This window comes from Dendropsophus ebraccatus, chromosome 7, assembly GCF_027789765.1.
Source record: "Dendropsophus ebraccatus isolate aDenEbr1 chromosome 7, aDenEbr1.pat, whole genome shotgun sequence".
NCBI classification, from domain to species: Eukaryota; Metazoa; Chordata; class Amphibia; order Anura; family Hylidae; genus Dendropsophus; species Dendropsophus ebraccatus.
Genome location: NC_091460.1, coordinates 1914409 through 1935293, shown reverse-complemented (window position 1 = coordinate 1935293; position 20885 = coordinate 1914409). Strand labels below are relative to the sequence as shown.

The 20885-nt window shown below is 46.2% G+C and overlaps 2 protein-coding genes across 2 annotated transcripts in view; one reads left to right on the top strand and one right to left on the bottom strand.

Moving 5' to 3' along the window:
• The window catches only part of LOC138797150 (oocyte zinc finger protein XlCOF22-like), a 483239-nt gene that overhangs the window by 2821 nt on the left and 459533 nt on the right, over positions 1–20885 (bottom strand). The gene's annotated exons all lie outside the window — the stretch shown is intronic.
• LOC138797185 (zinc finger protein 300-like) lies at positions 1371–10589 on the top strand. The gene is made up of 2 exons (XM_069977025.1): positions 1371–1488; positions 9233–10589. Exons 1-2 carry the CDS (start codon positions 1425–1427, stop codon positions 10231–10233), a joined length of 1065 nt encoding a protein of 354 aa, XP_069833126.1. The 5' UTR covers positions 1371–1424; the 3' UTR covers positions 10234–10589.

The following is a 20885-nucleotide window of genomic DNA, read 5'->3' as shown; positions in this document are numbered from 1 at the left end:
ACAATCTCCTCTTTGTAGTGAGGAGGAGGCAGGAATACTGGGCTCAGTCCCCTCATTGTCTCTCTCCATCCCCAGGATTACACCATAGTGAAGAAGACATGGGGGGAGGGTGTGGCCTTCCCCCAGGAGTCAGGAGGGCGGAGCAGGGCCCGGGGCCCCATCACGGAGCCTCCATCACTGATACATGAGCAGAAGATCCTAGAACTCACCCACAGGATGACTGAGCTGCTGACTGGAGAGGTGACACTGGGGAATGCTGGGAGATGATAGAGTAATCCAGGAGGCAGCAGGCTGGGGGGGATGACTGTGTGATCATTGTGTGTGTCAGGTTCCTATAAGGTGTCAGGATGTGGCCGTCTATTTCTCCATGGAGGAGTGGGAGTATGTAGAAGGACACAAGGATCTGTACCGGGGGGAGCAGCCGCTCATGATGGAGGATCAGCCGCCCGGCCTCACAGCACAAGGTAAGAGGAGACCTTCCTGATGCTAGAGAGCAGGGGGGAGGGGCCCCTAGATCATCCTCCTCCTCCTCCTCCCCCCATCCTCCTCCTCCTCCCATCCTCCCCATCCTCCTCCCATCCTCCTCCCATCCTCTTCCTCCTCCTCCCATCCTCCGCTTATCCTCCTCCTCCCATCCTCCTCCTCCTCCCATCCTCTTCCTCCTCCCATCCTCTTCCTCCTCCCATCCTCCTCCTCCCATCCTCCTCCTCCCATCCTCCTCCTCTCATCCTACTCCTCCCATCCTCCTCCTCCTCCTCCTCCCATCCTCCTCCCCCTCCCATCCTCCTCCCCCCATCCTCCCATCCTCCTCCTCCCCCCATCCTCCTCCTCCCCCCATCCTCCTCCTCCCATCCTCCTCCTCCCATCCTCCTCCTCCCATCCTCCTCCCCCCATCCTCCTCCTCCCCCCATCCTCCTCCTCCTCCCCCCATCCTCCCCCCCCCTCCTCCCATCCTCCCCTCCCCCTCCTCCCACCCCCCCCTCCTCACCCTCCCCTGCTCCTCCTCCGCCCCCTCCTCCTCCTCCCATCCTCCTCCTCCTGATGACATGTAGCAGTGTATAATGGATTGGCTCCCTGTGTGTTCCCTACAGATGGAGGCAGTGACAGGAATCCACCAGAGAGGTGTCCCCGTCCTCTGTATTCCCAGGACTGTCCAGAGGGAAATGTCCCAGCAGACAATCAGCAGGTAGATGAGGCTGATGCTATAGCACTATATCTCTATAGCGCCCCCCGGTGCTGGTGGTTGTTGCTCCTGCACTCATAGATGTGATGAGGCTGATAGATACATGTTGCTGGTTTCTTATGTTGATGTGTTAGATTTTCCCTCCTGTCTGCTGGATTGTACTGAATTGTTCTATATGTCCCATCAGGGGGGAGATCAGGTGACTAATATTAAAGTGGAGGATGAAGCAGAAGAAGAGAGGATGAGGGGCGATCCCCCGTGTATGAGTGAGGTGAAGGAGGAGATGTGGGGAGATGCTACTCCAGGTATGTAGGCCGCATTATGGCTGTTGGTCGGGGCCCCTGTGACTATGTATATGTCAGGCTCCCTGTAGTAATGCCAGTTATACTTTTTCCGTGTCTTGCCTAATACCTTTGTGGATTATATGACACTGAGTACACGCCGGTGACGCAGAGACAAGTGCAGCCCTGATGCTGTCCCCCGCCTCAATGTGTCCTGAAGAACATGGGACAACTTGGCGTCATTCCCTATGCTCATATTGGTGGAACAGGACACATGACAAATACAGGACAAACTTGAGACAATTATGAGACAAGAACAATATACAAAATGGTGGGCGGTCAGCAAGCTAGGGTGAAACCAGAACAAAGTCACAAGGCAACAAACAGAGTCAATGAGGCAAACCCGAGTTATAAAATCAGAAGACAAAAATATAGATCAAATCAGGAGACGAACAGGTGATCAGGGACACAAGCCAAAGTCAGGAAAACAAATAGAGCAAATCACAGGGTAGGAAGCGAGTATAGGCGCACTAAGTATACGCTATAGCAGGCATCAGGCTTAGTAAATGAATGAGTTGTAGAGGAAACCAGGTCCTGGTCTCGGAGGTAATTGGAGCAGACAGACAAGGACTTAGACAGAGGAATAGGGCTGTCAATCACCAACAAGGCCAACAGCAATCACCAATCACCAACAGCACCATTTATGTGCTGGTAGAAATCACTCCAGAAAATGCAGAAGCATTAACCAGAATTCAATCAACTAGCCCAATGCAGAATCAACCCATGTTCCCACTAGAAACATACAGAATCATCCTAAAGGACGCCACTGGGGTGCATCCTGGAGAGGCTTAGCACGGCCCCTACTTACAGAACCTGCATGGGAACTCTCCACCCTTTCTGGGACCACCAGGTTTGAAAGGATGAGCTTGATGGAGAAATTGAAGTATATGACTAATAAATAAAGCTGCCAAGGTGACGCATCTTTGGAAAGTGATCAACAAAGCTTATATCACCGATCTTCCCTGGGAGTGAGGTAGATTGGTGATAAAATCCATGAGCAGGTGTGACCAGGGTCTCTTAGGTATAGAACGGGGATGGAGAAACCTTCAGTCTCTGTAGAACTTTTGCCCTAGCATAGTCTTCATAGGCAGTTAGAAATACCTACATACTTACGTCCCGAGCCCAGGGTGGCCCCCAGTAGGTACGGGACAGTAAGTGTTGGTGCGTACATTGCCCAGATGACCAGATAAAACTGAGAAATGTTCTTCTTCCTAGGTTTTCAATCTAAGATGAACAGATACAAAGAGCTTTCCCTGAGGAAGCTCTCCTGGGTGTTAGCAATGGAAGATAGCAGGTGTGGTGTAACAACTACTATACCTGGGGTGACAATATTCTCTGGTTCCTCATCAGGTGCATCTTGGGTACCGAAACTATGGGATAAGGCACCTACCTTGACATTTTTAACACCAGGGCAATAGGTGACAACAAAATCAAATCTAGTAAAAAATAAGGTCCATCTCGCTTGTCGGAGACTTAGTCTCTTGTCGATAGAGACTGTCACCTTGTGCTTAGCCCTGTCCAGGAAGTGTCTCCAATCCCACTTTATAGCTAACATTTCTCGGTTACCAATATCAGTTAGCTTCAGAGCTGGGGAACTTCTTGGAGAAAAAGGCTAAAGGAAGAAGAACAATAGTTAGGGTTCATGCCCTTGGTTACAGAACTGCTCCTAGCCCCGTCCCAGAGGCATCAACCTCAATAATCGTTTTTTTATTATCGGCATGAGCCAGAACGGATGCAGAGGAAAAGCATTTTTTAAAGTAACAAATGCCTGCTCTGCCTCTGGTGTCCAAGAGGTGGAATCTGCCCCCTTTTTTAGTAAGATCTATTAGGGGTTTGGCAATTACAGAATATTTTTTTTTTTTTTATAAACTTCATAATTTGCAAAGCCTAGAAAACATTGAATATCCTTGATCGTGGTAGGATGGACCCATTCCTGTATCGCAATGACTTTTTGGGGACTTACAACAATACAATCAGGGGTTAAGATGTAACCAAGAAATCCCTGCTCCTGAATCACAAACAGGCATTTAGACAACTTAGCGCATAAATGGTTGTGTCGTAGCCTGGAAAGGACTTCCCCTTACATGTTCCTTATGAGATTTCCAATCTGGGGAATAAAAAAGCATGTCTTTTAGGTACATGACTAGAGATGAGCGAACCTGGAGCATGCTTGAGTCGATCCGAACCCGAACTTTCGGCATTTGATTAGCGGTGGCTGCTGAACTTGGATAAAGCCCTAAGGCTATGTGGAAAACATGGATATAGTCATTGGCTGTATCCAGGTTTTCCAGACAACCTTAGAGCTTTATCCAAGTTCAGCAGCCCCCGCTAATCAAATACCGAACGTTCTGGTTCGGATGGACTCGAACCCAAACCAGGTTCGCTCATATCTATACATGACCACAAACCTACCCAGAAGATCAAGCAATATGGCATTGACAAACCATTGAAAGGTGGCAAAGGCATTACTGAGGCCAAAGGACATAACCAAGTACTCGAAGTGCCCTTCAGGAAAATTAAAGGCAGTCTTCTAGTCATCACCCTCTCTGATACCGATCAGGTATTTGATGGCCATATATGACAGTCCTCAAACTTTCCTGGATTTAACTGCACATAGACTCGTTCGGGAGCAGATAAATAAAAAATTAAAGGTATCAGTAATGACTTCATCAAAAACATCTCAGAAGTCAGCTATAAATTCCGTAATGGATTCAGAGTCAATGGTACATTTACTGGACTGCAGCAAGATGAGAACTACAGGTGGAACCCCACTTAAGGTACTCTGAGGTTCCCCAGTTGAAGACCTGGTTATGGAGATGGAGCCACAGTAAACAAAGAATAACATTAGAAGTTAATCTTAGAATGAAGGCTTCCTATGGAGACTGTGATCTCAGCAATAAAGAATGTAATTTTTCCTTCAGTCAGATGAATAAATTCAGCCTCTGTGACTGAGAAGGCAGAACGCAGAGGAATAAACTCTATTCCCAGGGCCCAAGAAATAACAGCAAAAAGTTAAATTTAAAAAACAGCTGTGAAAAAGTCGGGATCACTTTCAAAGTGATCCGGCAAAAGTATGCATGTTTTTTTCTGGACAGAGTGGATGGGGAAAACAGGTGATGTGAAAGCGGCTGGAGCAGTAGCGGTGTCAGTAGGCTGGGTGGTTATAGAATGTAGACAGAGATATTTGGTCTATGAGGCCAGACATACCTTCAAATCTGGTTGCCATGTCAGTAACCGACGGATTGGTGGCAGGGAGTCCTGGGGTCCAGGAGAGGTGGAACAAACTTGAATAAACAAACTTTGCTTTTGTGACCACGGCAACAAAAATTATGAATGTTTATTATAGAAACAGACGATTTTGCATCTTCTTATTTATACAGTCAGACTAAGAACACTATAGGCAATGCAAATTATGGCTATGTTAACACGTCAAAAATATTGAAAAGGCGGCCGATTTTCATATGTAAAAAAAACTCAGTTTTTGCCGCGATTTAACTGACTGCAATGGCAGTGCATTGAAGTCAATGGGAAGACGGATGTCCAATGCACACAGTGCATTGACTAACGGACATTTCTGCCGCGGATGTCAAAATAATGACCATGATCATTATTTTCGGACATCTTTGCAAACAGCAGACATTTTTTATTAGTAGTTCATACACAGTTTTTCTTTTTTCACTGTTCTTTCTCCGTTTTTACTATTAAATTCAATGGACTTTTCAATTAAGCCACATCCAAAGGCCAATTAGTAATCACAAACTAGAATAATGTACCAACAGCCGGGCTGCTAAATGACGTCCGTTATTTTAGACTCAAAATAAAGGACGTAATTTTAAACGGAGATGAAAAAACGTTGTGTGAACATAGCCTTACACAGATTACCAAAAACTGTTCAGAAGTGTGTGTTTTTCCGAGATTTAGGACCATACTGCAAATCAGATTCACGAATCATTCCCCAAATATAGTCGCCCATCATGTTCTCGTTATATTGTCCTTGGTAACGGCGTTCAAAGTTCATAATGTCCTGGTGGAAGCGCTCGCCTTGCTCCTCTGAATAAGCTCCCATGTTCTCTTTGAACTTATCAAGATGAGCTTTAAGGATATGGATTTTGAGTGACATCTTGCAGCCCATTGCAGCATAGTTCTTAATCAGAGTCTGGACCAGTTGTTCATAGTTTTCATCTTTATGATCGCCTAGGAAGCCGCGAACCACTGTGACAAAACTGTTCCAAGACGCTCTCTCCTTCCTATTCTTGGGAAATTCACTGCACTCTATGGTCTTCTTGATTTGTTGCCCGACGAAGTCACCAGCTTTGATCTTTGCTTCAGACAGCTTAGGGAAAAGATCCTCGAGGTAATTGAAAGCTGTCGACTCCTTATCTAGGGCCCTGACAAATTGTTTATGAGCCCCAACTTGATGTGTATTGGTGGCATCAGTACCTTGCGTGGGTCCACCAATGGCTCCCACTTTACATTGTTCTTCCCCACAATGAACTCTGTCCGCTGAGGCCAGTCCCGCCTGTGGTAGTGCACTTTGGTATCCCAGCTGTCCCAAAGGCAAATAAAGCAAGGATACTTAGTAAAAGCACCTTGGAGGCCCATCAGGATTTACACCATTTTGAAATCTCCAATAACTTCCCAGCCGTACTCCTCATACTTCAAGGCACCTAGTAACATCTTGACACTGGTTTTCCTCTTTCAGGTGCACCGAGTGAGCTACAGGAAGAGATGGATACTTGTTCCCATTGTAAAGCAGCACGGCTTTGAGGCTCTTGCATGAGCTGTCTATGAAGAGACAACACTCATTCGGGTTACAGGTGATACCTATAGCCTAAAATAGACAGACTCTCCAGCTCTCAAGAAGGGCTATAGTGGCCCTATATAACTGTAGTTATACAGCTACCTACAATTCTGTACAGTCCCAGAAAGTTCTAGATAATTCTGGACAGTTCTCGAAACTTCTTGATAGTTCTCACAATTCCAGAAGCTTCTTAAGTATCTTGAAATATGGCGAATTTCCTTAAAAATAGATCAATTTCAAAATATCATTGTGCTGACCACAAAAGCAAAGTTTAAGGGAATAATAGCTTTTTTTCTATTCATTTAGGGTACAAACAATGAGGAAAACACACTTAACAACTGGGAACTAAAAATTTAGGGAAAATTGTTTCATGGTGTTATTGTTCAAATTTTTCGCGATTACTATGGCATGTGAGCGATAATCGGCTTGTGTAAACACAGCGAACGATCAAGCAACGAGCGAGAAATCGTTCATTTTGATCTTTCAACATGTTCTCAAATAGTCATTGGTCGTTCACTAAAAATTCACAGATCACTTTGTGTAATCAGTCTGTCACCGATTCACTGTGTGTGAGATGGGTTTAAGCGATCTTAAAACGATCGCGATAAGGATTTTTAAACAATTTTTCACTTCGTCTATACGCTGATTGTTATAAAAACCAAATAGTTGCTTCAAAACTGTTAAACGATCGATTGGGTGAATTATCGCTTCATGTAAACGGAGCATGAGTGTAATTGTTTTGCACTGCTCCCATTCTGCGTTCCAATTAGGGATGAGCGAACTTTTGAAAAGTTCGGTTCGATCCGGCGAACTTTTGTGAAGTATGGATTCGTACGAACCGAACCTAAAACAAACCTTGCTATAACGGCTGAATAATAACAGCTACAATAGTGGGAGTCTGATAGGGAATAGTTTTACAATGAAAAAAGTGGAAGAAATCAAAGTGCAAAAATAGTGAAAAAAATTTGCCAAGGTTTAAGTGATTACACGGGACATAGGACACAAAGTTCCTTGGACCCAGTAGGGTGGAAAACAGACATTTGACAGTGGAACCAGCAGCAGTAATAGTACTGTATTGGACCCAGTATGGTTGAGAACAGACAATTGACAGAGGAGGAGGCTGTTCAGCCTTGGAGTGGTGGCCTGGGAATCCTCGCTGATGATGTTGTTCACCGCACTTTCCAGACACGGGCGAGTGGGATGATGTCGTTGATCCCATAGTCATGTCTGCTCACAAACAGAGTCGCGTCCTCAAAAGGGATCAACAATTGGCAGGAAATGTTTGAACTATGTGCACTATGGAGTTTATCACATGTGCCATACAAGGTGTATGACGCAGCCCTCCCTCCTGCACTGCAGAGAAAAGGTTCCTCCCTTTGTGGGCTACAACACTTCCCACCGTTAGTTGACCTTGGGTCAGCCATTCATCTATCTCCTCTCTGATGGTCCGGAGGAGCTCTTGCCCACTGTGGCTTCGTTCACCCAGGCTCACAAAATAGAGGACAGCCTGAGAGCACCAGGCCTGACATCGTTGGTAACACACCGGGGCAGGTTGGACTGCAGTCAAAGCGGCGGATGGTTGCAAGCTGGTGGAGGCAGAACTTGTGCAGAACTGGCCCCCTAACGCACCAAGGAGGTGACAGCGGCAAGAATGGGCTAACTTTCTGGTTGTCTTCTGGGGGAATGTTAACCCAATGGCCAGTAACAGACATGTACTGCCCTTGGCCATAATTAAAGGACCAGACATCATTACTGGGGTGCACGGTCTTGGACACCAAGAATCCCAACGAGTTTTTCTACACAACTGTGCACTGATGGGACTTTTTTTTCCCTTTTTGTTTGCGGCTAAACGGGGTTCCCCTATTTTTTTATATTTTTTTTAAAGCTTTATTGTAAAGATATGAACTAAGATTTTGACTTAATAAAGTAGATCAGCTTGAACACTAAAGTTGCTTTCATATGTCTTGGTTGACCCTCACAGACAGCTGTCACATTACATTTTTAAATAGGCAGCACCCAGGTATATCTGAGGTGACTAACTTAAGGTCTCACCCTAACAGGGGTGACGTCACACATCTTGATATTCACAGAAAACCAGGATACAAGGGATTATAGGAGTAATAGTCCCTTGTATCCTGATCTATTGTGATTTTATTTGTTAGTTATTTTAACCAGATTCGTTACAAACTTTCTCAAAGTTCGGTTCGGTGACGAACCGAACTTTTTGCAAAGTTTGTAACGAATCTGGTTCATTACGGTTCGCTCATCCCTAGTTCCAATTCAACCAAAGACGCCAGCTGCATAAAGTTTGCCCGGTTGACAAGCCAGATTTAGCCAGTTTTGTCTCTTAGCTGTGACCAGTCCATGTGTATGCGCACATCTACCAAGTCCATGTCCCTGTAAGATGGATGCAGAGTGGGGAGTTAACTCAGCTGGGATGGAGAAGAGCTTCCCAGTCAGACATGTGGCCGGTGGGTCACGCTCCCTTTCTGACAACAGGTTTAATGTTATTAGAAAAGGCCAATGATATAGCGATTCCCAGCACGTCCACTGCCCGAGCTCCATGTGCCGGAACTTTGCAACTTTCACAATTTTCAGACAATACAAAACGTTACATGGATGGGCTAATTATAAGAGCATCATGCGGGAACCTTCTAATAACTATGCATGTATCTATATTCAGGGACTTTATTACGTCTGCAGAACGTATAGCGTGTTATATGTTATGTATAGGGACGCAATTCATCCATGTTATGTTGTATTTATTAGCACCTGGTTACTTTAGTCATGTGATGGATTGATCCCAGGTGATTGGTCCCAACTAATTGATTTACTTTTGTAAAATAAAAAAAATAAATCCAGCCAAATAGAAACATTGTTATTTTTTCTACTGTTTTCCACTAACAGAATATTCCAGCAGGAACGCTGAGGAAACCTTCATATTATGTTATAAAGAAGAAGAGGAGGATGAGGATATGGAGCAGCACTCCTCAGGAGAAGCCCTCCTCCCCCTTACTGTATATCCAGGACGTCACACTACAGATCTATCATATAATCCTCCTGACCATGAGGAACCTTCTCCTGACCGCTCACACACCGCTACCGCAAGGACGGAGCCGAAAGGAGGGGAAGGGAATCATAGAGGTGAATGTGGAAAAGAGTTTCCAAGAACATCAAATCTTTTTACACAGAAAAGGATCCACACAGGGAAGAAACCATACTCATGTTCAGAATGTGGGAAATGTTTTAAAAATGGAAAATATTTTATTACACATAAGAGAAGTCATGCAGCAGTGAAGCCATATTCGTGTTCAGAATGTGGGAAATGTTTTATGATTTACTCAGATCTGTTTAAACATGAAAAAATTCACATAAGAGAGAAGCTATACTCATGTTCAGAGTGTGGGAAACGTTTTACAGGTAAATCATATCTTCTTATACATAAAAGAATTCACACAGGAGAGAAGCCGTATTCATGCTCAGAATGTGGGAAATGTTTTACAGGAAAGTCAAGTCTTGTTGTGCACGAGAGAAGTCACACAGGTGAGAAACCGTACTCCTGCTCAGAGTGTGGGAAATGTTTTTCAGCTAAATCATATCTTGTTGTACATGAAAAAATTCACACAGGAGAGAAGCCATTTCCCTGTTCAGAATGTGGCAAATGTTTCATAGATAAACGACAGCTTACTATACATAGAAGAATTCACACAGGGGAAAAACCATTTTCATGCTCAGATTGTGGGAAATGTTTTACAGGTAAATCACATCTGGTTCAACATGAGAGAATTCACACAGGGGAGAAACCATATTCATGTCCAGAATGTAATAAATGTTTCACAAGGAGATCAGGTTTGGCTAAACATCATTTAAGACGTCACACAGGAAAGAATGCACGTACATTTTCATAATGTTGGGAATCTTTCATTGCTTAAACTGAGGAGTCATCAGTGAAGTCATTTTACAGTTCTACATTCGGAAAATTTCATAAGGAAATACATTTTAAACATTTTGGAATGTCAGCAATGGAATACGAGAAAGTTTTAGCCTATTGTGTTATTCAAATATTAAACAGCAAAAAAGAGAATTTCTATCCAGATAGAATGAGGCAGGATCCACTGATCCCCCAAAGTGAATGTGAGTGGGATCCATTCCTCCACACTGCAGGGACACAGACAGAAGTTAGGCTATGAAAGCTGTTTTGGGGCACTTGGTCTTCATTAATGTAATATATAAAATGTAAAGGAATTAAATAAAAATGATAAATTATTAATTTCCTCTTATGTCCAAGTCCTTAACCACACAGAAGTTTGTATCAAGATAAAGCACATATATGCAAGATAAAGCACAATATGTCTGTAACGTTTGTGCCACTGTCCCCTCTAATGTACTGTACCACTGTCCTCTCTAATGTACTGTACCACTGTCCTCTCTAATGCACTGTACCACTGTCCCCTCTAATGTACTGTACCACTGTCCCCTCTAATGTACTGTACCACTGTCCTCTAATGTACTGTACCACTGTCCTCTAATGTACTGTACCACTGTCCCCTAATGTACTGTACCACTGTCCCCTCTAATGTACTGTACCACTGTCCTCTCTAATGTACTGTACCACTGTCCTCTCTAATGCACTGTACCACTGTCCCCTCTAATGCACTGTACCACTGTCCCCTCTAATGTACTGTACCACTGTCCTCTCTAATGTACTGTACCACTGTCCCCTCTAATGCTCTGCCACTTCTTGCCCATAAACACCAACAGCTGCAGCTACCATCGGACAGCCGCATCTCTGCAAGTCAGGGGTCAGCAGTCTCACTTGGAAGCAGAAGGCCAAGAACATCTACCTCTGCCTCCTCCGTGGAGACCAGTGGGAAAACACGGCCACTGCTGAGGCAACAGTCTGAGGGTGAAGCCATCACAATAAGACAGCACCACGTCAGCACCGACCCTACGGCAAAGATACTAAATGGATCGGCTGTACCAAGAGGGATCACTATATTCACACAGAACTGGAGTTTCCAGGCCACCCATTAGCAGATGACTGGTGATGTCTGCTGACTTGTGGTAGATATGGTAGACATGTGAGGTAGATACTCTGTTGGTCAGCTGCAATGATTACAGTATAAACAACATTATCCCTCCGCCTCACATCATGGAGACTGCACTGAGGAACATCACACGGTCTACAATATGAACCTGAGCCCGGAGAGGTGGTGGTGCACGACATAGACCCACACAAACATGGGCAGGACATACAAATCTTCATCATGGACCCCAGTGCTGCAAGGCTACGGTGCTAACCACCGAGCCAACATCAGCTACTGGGCACGTGCCTGTGTCTCTTTAAGAAGAAAAGTCTCCATAAAGTAATTGCCCACCGTAAGGATTTACTTTTTTTAAAAATATCAAGTACTGTTCCCCCTTAACACCCCAATAATACAATAATCCTCTAGGAAATACAGTCGATTTTCATAGTTTTTAAGAACCCCCTCTCCACATTTACTGCCCATGGTGGAGACCAATGAGACCATCTGCCCCCGGAATATATTATCCCCAGCAGCTCGATGCCTCCACAAAGTGCACCGTGCTACCCTTACCCCAAATAAACAGTGCACCATGCTACCCGTACCCCAAAAAGTGCTCCGTGCTACCCGTACACCAAACAGTTTGCCAAGGTACCCACACCCCAAACACAGTGCACCATTCCACCCCTACCCCGAACAGTGCGCCAAGGTACCCGTACCCCAAACACAGGACTATGCTTCTCAGAGAGGACATTCCCCGTCTTGTTACCATAGCCGGGGGTATTGAGTCATAGTAGCATTCATGTCCCATCTGTACGGACCCGCATGGTGATTGGCTGATACCTCTTCTTGGAGTTTTTACAATATCACCCGGATAGCTGGATGTCGCACAATGGTTCCTGATAGGCTACATTACTTATTGTCTGAGGTTTTTATGGCTCTCGCGGTTTCTTGAGTGGTATAAGGCTATAGAACGGTATCATCATGGCGGGGGTATATATCCCGGAGGAGGAAGTCCTCTAACTGATAGAACAACCTTCTGAAGCTCCTACCAGCAGCAATCTGTTACTGACAGGCAGGTCACCTGTGTGATTTACTATGCAGTCACCTGTGATTGGTGGAGGGATGGATATAAAGAGGGAGCCAAATAAGTTACAGTATGTATATGGGGGTAAGTGCCACGACTGGTGCCTCAGTAGATGGGACAGGCCACGGATGTAACCAAATTGGATGGGCAGGGGGTCGACTGGTAATGGAAGGGGTTGAATAATTTATTGTAAAGAGGTTTGATGGGGATTTGTATGTGTTTTTTCAGTATTTTTGTCGCGTGTTTTTCAAGACATTACAGTAAAGATTTACATGAACCGGCTATCCAGTAATCTGACTAAGCAGGAACTCTGGGTAACGTCAAGCATCGCACCTCCTGACTGATAATGGTGGACACTAGCGTCACAATACCCACTGACTGATGGTGGACACTAGCGTCACAATACCCACTGACTGATAATGGTGGACACTAGCGTCACAATACCCACTGACTGATAATGGTGGACACTAGCGTCACAATACCCACTGACTGATAATGGTGGACACTAGCGTCACAATACCCACTGACTGATAATGGTGGACACTAGCGTCACAATACCCACTGACTGATAATGGTGGACACTAGCGTCACAATACCCACTGACTGATAATGGACACTAGTGTCACAATACCCACTGACTGATAATGGTGGACACTAGCGTCACAATACCCACTGACTGATAATGGTGGACACTAGCGTCACAATACCCACTGACTGATAATGGTGGACACTAGCGTCACAATACCCACTGACTGATAATGGTGGACACTAGCGTCACAATACCCACTGACTGATAATGGACACTAGCGTCACAATACCCACTGACTGATAATGGACACTAGCGTCACAATACCCACTGACTGATAATGGACACTAGCGTCACAATACCCACTGACTGATAATGGACACCAATGTTTTCACAGCACCCACTGATTAATAACATTTTATGTACATACAGCAACTTGCTATTATGCGAAAACAGCACCCAATCACTTTGTATAGTGGACACTGGCTGCACATCATGGATCTTGCTAGACGCTATCTGTATTCTGTGGTATGGTCAAGCTGCTCCAACAGTTAGACAGGGACGGCCTCAGACATCTTCCATTTCTGGACCCTCCGATCCTCGCAGGTGGTCGTTTTGGTCTTTGTTGCTCGTTTAATGAATTGGTCTGTATAACGCTCAGCATCTCAGAACTGCTACATACACAAATTCTCTCACCACGTGGCCGCATTTGTACTTGGATTTATTACACCATCCTGGAACTTTAGATAGAAGACGACTTCCTTGATATAAATTGCCTGTTTTTATGAGGAGCTTTCTGTGGATGTGGAGTCGTCTTCAGCAGGAATCACAGTCATGTGACGTCCATCATTCTTCACCATCTCTGTTAGGGACAACACTCGACCCATCTTCTATGAATTTTTCTAACACAATGTTAAAGGGGTAGTGCGGTGGTAAAGAATTATTCACAGAATAACACACATTACAAAGTTAGACAACTTTGTAATGTATGTTATGTCTGTGAATGGCCCCCTTCCCCGTGTACCCGGAAGTGTGGTGCGCTATACATACCTGTCACGTGATCTGCTGCTCAGCCGCGATTGGCTGAGCAGCCGATGACGCGGCAGAGGGGGGCCAGCACTCAGGTCGATCTGAGGGATTCGGCCCGGCCGTCCGAAGATGACTTCAATGACTGCAGATCGGAGACAAATCATCACGTGACAGGTATGTATAGTGCACCAAACTTCCGGGTACACGGGTGGGGGTGGTAGGACACGGGGAAGGGGGCCATTCACAGACATAACATACATTCCAAAGTTGTATAACTTTGTAATGTGTGTTATTCTGTGAATAATTCTTTACCGCCACACTACCCCTTAAAGAAAACCTTTTGGCGTATGTGCGATACTCCCCCCCGGGAATGGACCAACAGTCTGTCTGTTTCACAGCGGAAAGACTTCACTTTGGTTTCTTAAAGCGTAACTGTCATGTTTTTTTTATTGCAGAAATCAGTAGTATAAGCAATTTTAAGAAACTCTGTTATAGGTTTCATCAGCCAAAAAAGCCTCCTTCTGTACTCAAGAAACAATCTCCCAGCCTCCCCCCCCCCCCCCCCTGACTTCTTATCTGTGCATTATCAGGCAAACACGTCTTCATTACAGAGAAGCCAGGGAAGACGGGTTCTGCTCTCTCCATTGTAAGCCTATGAAGGGGGGAGGGGCCGAGGGAGATGAGGGAGCAGGAAGAGGTGACATGAAGGTCAGCTGTCTGTAGATTCTCTGGGCAGCTAAAACGCTAAATTCAGGTGTCAGAAAGGTCAGTGCTTATCTATGAACTTACTGAGAGAAGACTGCAGGGTGTTGTGCTTTGCAGAAATCCTCCGTGCTCAGTCACTCCTAACAGCCCCTCCCCTCTCCATAGCCACATAATGGAGACAGAAATCCTGCTTCTTCTGAAGTAAGGGGGGGAGGCTGAGAGATTGCTTTTTCAGTACAGAAGGAAACTCTTTTAGTACATAAAACCTATTGAAGTTTTTTAAATCGCTGGGGGAGGTCACACTGATAGTAACACAATGTAACACCCATCCTCCTGTAAGCTTACCTTACTGCTGGGGGGTCACACACTGATAGTAACACAATGTAACATCCCTCCTCCTGTAAGCTTACCTTACTGCTGGTGTCACACACTGATAGTAACACAATGTAACATCCCTCCTCCTGTAAGCTTACCTTACTGCTGGTGTGACACTGATAGTAACACAATGTAACATCCCTCCTCCTGTAAGCTTACGTTACTGCTGGGGTCACACTGATAGTAACACAATGTAACATCCCTCCTCCTGTAAGCTTACCTTACTGCTGGGGTCACACACTGATAGTAACACAATGTAACATCCCTCCTCCTGTAAGCTTACGTTACTGCTGGGGTCACACTGATAGTAACACAATGTAACATCCCTCCTCCTGTAAGCTTACCTTACTGCTGGGGTCACACACTGATAGTAACACAATGTAACATCCCTCCTCCTGTAAGCTTACCTTACTGCTGGGGGGGTCACACTGATAGTAACACAATCTAACATCCCTCCTCCTGTAAGCTTACCTTAATGCTGGGGGGTCACACACTGATAGTAACACAATGTAACATCCCTCCTCCTGTAAGCTTACTTTACTGCTGGGGTCACACACTGATAGTAACACAATGCAACATCCCTCCTCCTGTAAGTATACCTTACTGCTGGGGGGGGGGGGGTCACACTGATAGTAACACAATGTAACATCCCTCCTCCTGTAAGCTTACCTTACTGCTGGGGTCACACACTGATAGTAACACAATGTAACACCCCTCCTCCTGTAAGCTTACCTTACTGCTGGGGTCACACTGATAGTAACACAATGTAACATCCCTCCTCCTGTAAGCTTACCTTACTGCTGGGGGGGGTCACACACTGATATTAACACAATGTAACATCCCTCCTCCTGTAAGCTTACCTTACTGCTGGGGTCACACACTGATAGTAACACAATGTAACATCCCTCCTCCTGTAAGCTTACCTTACTGCTGGGGTCACACACTGATAGTAACACAATGTAACACCCCTTCTCCTGTAAGCTTACCTTACTGCTGGGGTCACACACTGATAGTAACACAATGTAACATCCCTTCTCCTGTAAGCTTACCTTACTGCTGGGGTCACACACTGATAGTAACACAATGTAACATCCCTCCTCCTGTAAGCTTACCTTACTATCAGTGTGTGACCCCAGCAGTAACACAATGTAACATCCCTCCTCCTGTAAGCTTACCTTACTGCTGGGGGGTCACACACTGATAGTAACACAATGTAACATCCCTCCTCCTGTAAGCTTACCTTACTGCTGGGGTCACACTGATAGTAACACAATGTAACATCCCTCCTCCTGTAAGCTTACCTTACTGCTGGGGTCACACACTGATAGTAACACAATGTAACATCCCTCCTCCTGTAAGCTTACCTTACTGCTGGGGGGTCACACACTGATAGTAACACAATGTAACATCCCTCCTCCTGTAAGCTTACCTTACTGCTGGGGTCACACACTGATAGTAACACAATGTAACATCCCTCCTCCTGTAAGCTTACCTTACTGCTGGGGTCACACTGATAGTAACACAATGTAACACCCCTCCTCCTGTAAGCTTACCTTACTGCTGGGGGGTCACACACTGATAGTAACACAATGTAACACCCCTCCTCCTGTAAGCTTACCTTACTGCTGGGGTCACACACTGATAGTAACACAATGTAACATCCCTCCTCCTGTAAGCTTACCTTACTGCTAGGGTCACACACTGATAGTAACACAATGTAACATCCCTCCTCCTGTAAGCTTACCTTACTGCTGGGGTCACACACTGATAGTAACACAATGTAACATCCCTCCTCCTGTAAGCTTACCTTAGTGCTGGGGGGTCACACTGATAGTAACACAATGTAACACCCCTCCTCCTGTAAGCTTACCTTACTGCTGGGGTCACACACTGATAGTAACACAATGTAACACCCCTCCTCCTGTAAGCTTACCTTACTGCTGGGGGGTCACACTGATAGTAACACAATGTAACATCCCTCCTCCTGTAAGCTTACCTTACTGCTGGGGGGTCACACTGAGGAGCAGAGATCTCCACACACAACACAACAGCAGTGACTGCCCGACCAGAAGCTGCTCTATATCTGGGAGGGTAGATGCTGGAATGTATCCTCTCCTTTGAGGTGTGATGTTACCAGGAGGGGCGGGGCCTCGACCGGAAGTAGGAAGCAGTGAGCTGCTGCACCATTCACTGTGTAGAAACAGAGGGAAGGAAGCTGCAATATCCACAGGAACATGGAGGGGATACAGGGGAGAGGAATGTTTCCCCTGCAGTGAGAAATTCAAAGGAGAGGATACATTCTAGGCTCTACCTATCTGGTAGATGCTGGAGATGTAGGACCTGTGATGATGTCACAATCATGTGACCAGTACATGTGGGGACGGAGCTCAGCAGTGCAGGAGAGAAGAGATTGTGGTGAAGGACCTGTGATCATGTGACAGGAGTGGGCGTGGCTCCACATTGAGGAAAATAGCATGTGTGACCCCCCCAGCAGTAAGGTAAGCTTACAGGAGGAGGGATGTTACATTGTGTTACTATCAGTGTGACCCCAGCAGTAAGGTAAGCTTACAGGAGGAGGGGTGTTACATTGTGTTACTATCAGTGTGTGACCCCAGCAGTAAGGTAAGCTTACAGGAGGAGGGATGTTACATTGTGTTACTATCAGTGTGTGACCCCCCCCCCCCAGCAGTAAGGTAAGCTTACAGGAGGAGGGGTGTTACATTGTGTTACTATCAGTGTGTGACCCCCCCCCCCAGCAGTAAGGTAAGCTTACAGGAGGAGGGGTGTTACATTGTGTTACTATCAGTGTGTGACCCCCCCCCCCAGCAGTAAGGTAAGCTTACAGGAGGAGGGGTGTTACATTGTGTTACTATCAGTGTGTGACCCCCCCCCCCCAGCAGTAAGGTAAGCTTACAGGAGGAGGGGTGTTACATTGTGTTACTATCAGTGTGACCCCAGCAGTAAGGTAAGCTTACAGGAGGAGGGGTGTTACATTGTGTTACTATCAGTGTGACCCCCCAGCAGTAAGGTAAGCTTACAGGAGGAGTGGTGTTACATTGTGTTACTATCAGTGTGTGACCCCAGCAGTAAGGTAAGCTTACAGGAGGAGGGATGTTACATTGTGTTACTATCAGTGTGTGACCCCCCAGCAGTAAGGTAAGCTTACAGGAGGAGGGGTGTTACATTGTGTTACTATCAGTGTGACCCCAGCAGTAAGGTAAGCTTACAGGAGGAGGGATGTTACATTGTGTTACTATCAGTGTGTGACCCCCCAGCAGTAAGGTAAGCTTACAGGAGGAGGGGTGTTACATTGTGTTACTATCAGTGTGTGACCCCCCAGTAGTAAGGTAAGCTTACAGGAGGAGGGGTGTTACATTGTGTTACTATCAGTGTGTGACCCCCCCAGCAGTAAGGTAAGCTTACAGGAGGAGGGATGTTACATTGTGTTACTATCAGTATGTGACCCCAGCAGTAAGGTAAGCTTACAGGAGGAGGGATGTTACATTGTGTTACTATCAGTGTGACCCCAGCAGTAAGGTAAGCTTACAGGAGGAGGGGTGTTACATTGTGTTACTATCAGTGTGTGACCCCCCCCCCCAGCAGTAAGGTAAGCTTACAGGAGGAGGGGTGTTACATTGTGTTACTATCAGTGTGACCCCAGCAGTAAGGTAAGCTTACAGGAGGAGGGGTGTTACATTGTGTTACTATCAGTGTGACCCCCCAGCAGTAAGGTAAGCTTACAGGAGGAGTGGTGTTACATTGTGTTACTATCAGTGTGTGACCCCAGCAGTAAGGTAAGCTTACAGGAGGAGGGATGTTACATTGTGTTACTATCAGTGTGTGACCCCCCAGCAGTAAGGTAAGCTTACAGGAGGAGGGGTGTTACATTGTGTTACTATCATTGTGACCCCAGCAGTAAGGTAAGCTTACAGGAGGAGGGGTGTTACATTGTGTTACTATCAGTGTGACCCCCCAGCAGTAAGGTAAGCTTACAGGAGGAGGGGTGTTACATTGTGTTACTATCAGTGTGTGACCCCCCAGCAGTAAGGTAAGCTTACAGGAGGAGGGGTGTTACATTGTGTTACTATCAGTGTGTGACCCCCCAGCAGTAAGGTAAGCTTACAGGAGGAGGGGTGTTACATTGTGTTACTATCAGTGTGACCCCCCCAGCAGTATGGTAAGCTTACAGGAGGAGGGGTGTTACATTGTGTTACTATCAGTGTGTGACCCCCCCCCCCAGCAGTAAGGTAAGCTTACAGGAGGAGGGGTGTTACATTGTGTTACTATCAGTGTGTGACCCCAGCAGTAAGGTAAGCTTACAGGAGGAGGGGTGTTACATTGTGTTACTATCAGTGTGACCCCCCCCAGCAGTAAGGTAAGCTTACAGGAGGAGGGATGTTACATTGTGTTACTATCAGTGTGTGACCCCAGCAGTAAGGTAAGCTTACAGGAGGAGGGATGTTACATTGTGTTACTATCAGTGTGTGACCCCAGCAGTAAGGTAAGCTTACAGGAGGAGGGATGTTACATTGTGTTACTATCAGTGTGTGACCCCAGCAGTAAGGTAAGCTTACAGGAGGAGGGGTGTTACATTGTGTTACTATCAGTGTGACCCCAGCAGTAAGGTAAGCTTACAGGAGGAGGGATGTTACATTGTGTTACTATCAGTGTGACCCCCCAGCAGTAAGGTAAGCTTACAGGAGGAGGGATGTTACATTGTGTTACTATCAGTGTGACCCCAGCAGTAAGGTAAGCTTACAGGAGTAGGGATGTTACATATGCTGTGGCCCCTGTATGGTTTGGGGCCCCTGGCTGTGACACAAAGGCCCCGGCAGGACTATCCCCTCCCTGTCCTCCAGTTGTCTCCTCTTCTCCTCCAGACGCTCCTCCTCCTGAATGACCCCCCAAGGATGGAGAAGGACAGGAATGAGATCAGTAAGAGAATATTACACGTCACCTTGGAGATCATCCGCCTGCTGACCGGAGAGGTAACTTCTCTAGATTTCCACCATTGTTGTCTGGGCTCTTTGGCCCCTCCCTCCCTCCCCCGCTCTATGTTCTGGATCTGGTCTCCTCTTTGTAGGTGCGGTGGTCTCCAGCACTGACCCCAGTAGTCCAGATGTGTCTCCTCCTCCTCCTCACTAGAGCTCTATACAGGGGGACAATCTCCTCTTTGTAGTGAGGAGGAGGCAGGAATACTGGTCTCAGTCCCCTCATTGTCTCTCTCCATCCCCAGGATTACACCATAGTGAAGAAGACATGGGGGGAGGGTGTGGCCTTCCCCCAGGAGTCAGGAGGGCGGAGCAGGGCCCGGGGCCCCATCACGGAGCCTCCATCACTGATACATGAGCAGAAGATCCTAGAACTCACCCACAGGATGACTGAGCTGCTGACTGGAGAGGTGACACTGGGGAATGCTGGGAGATGATAGAGTAATCCAGGAGGCAGCAGGCTGGGGGGGATGACTGTGTGATCATTGTGTGTGTCAGGTTCCTATAAGGTGTCAGGATGTGGCCGTCTATTTCTCCATGGAGGAGTGGGAGTATGTAGAAGGACACAAGGATCTGTACCAGGACGCCATGTTGGAGAGTGACCCACCAAGGTTAGACGAGGACCGAGACCACCTGACTACGAGGATACGAGACCTGACTATGGAGATCAGTGCCTTGTTATGTGGAGAGGTGAGAGGGTTGTGTGACATTTATCTAATAATAAGGCAGTGGGTGGAGAGTGATGTCGGCCGTACACATTGGGTAGTTGCAGCATGTGCACTCCTTGTGGCGTCGGCCATTTCTCCCCTATACACATATAAGC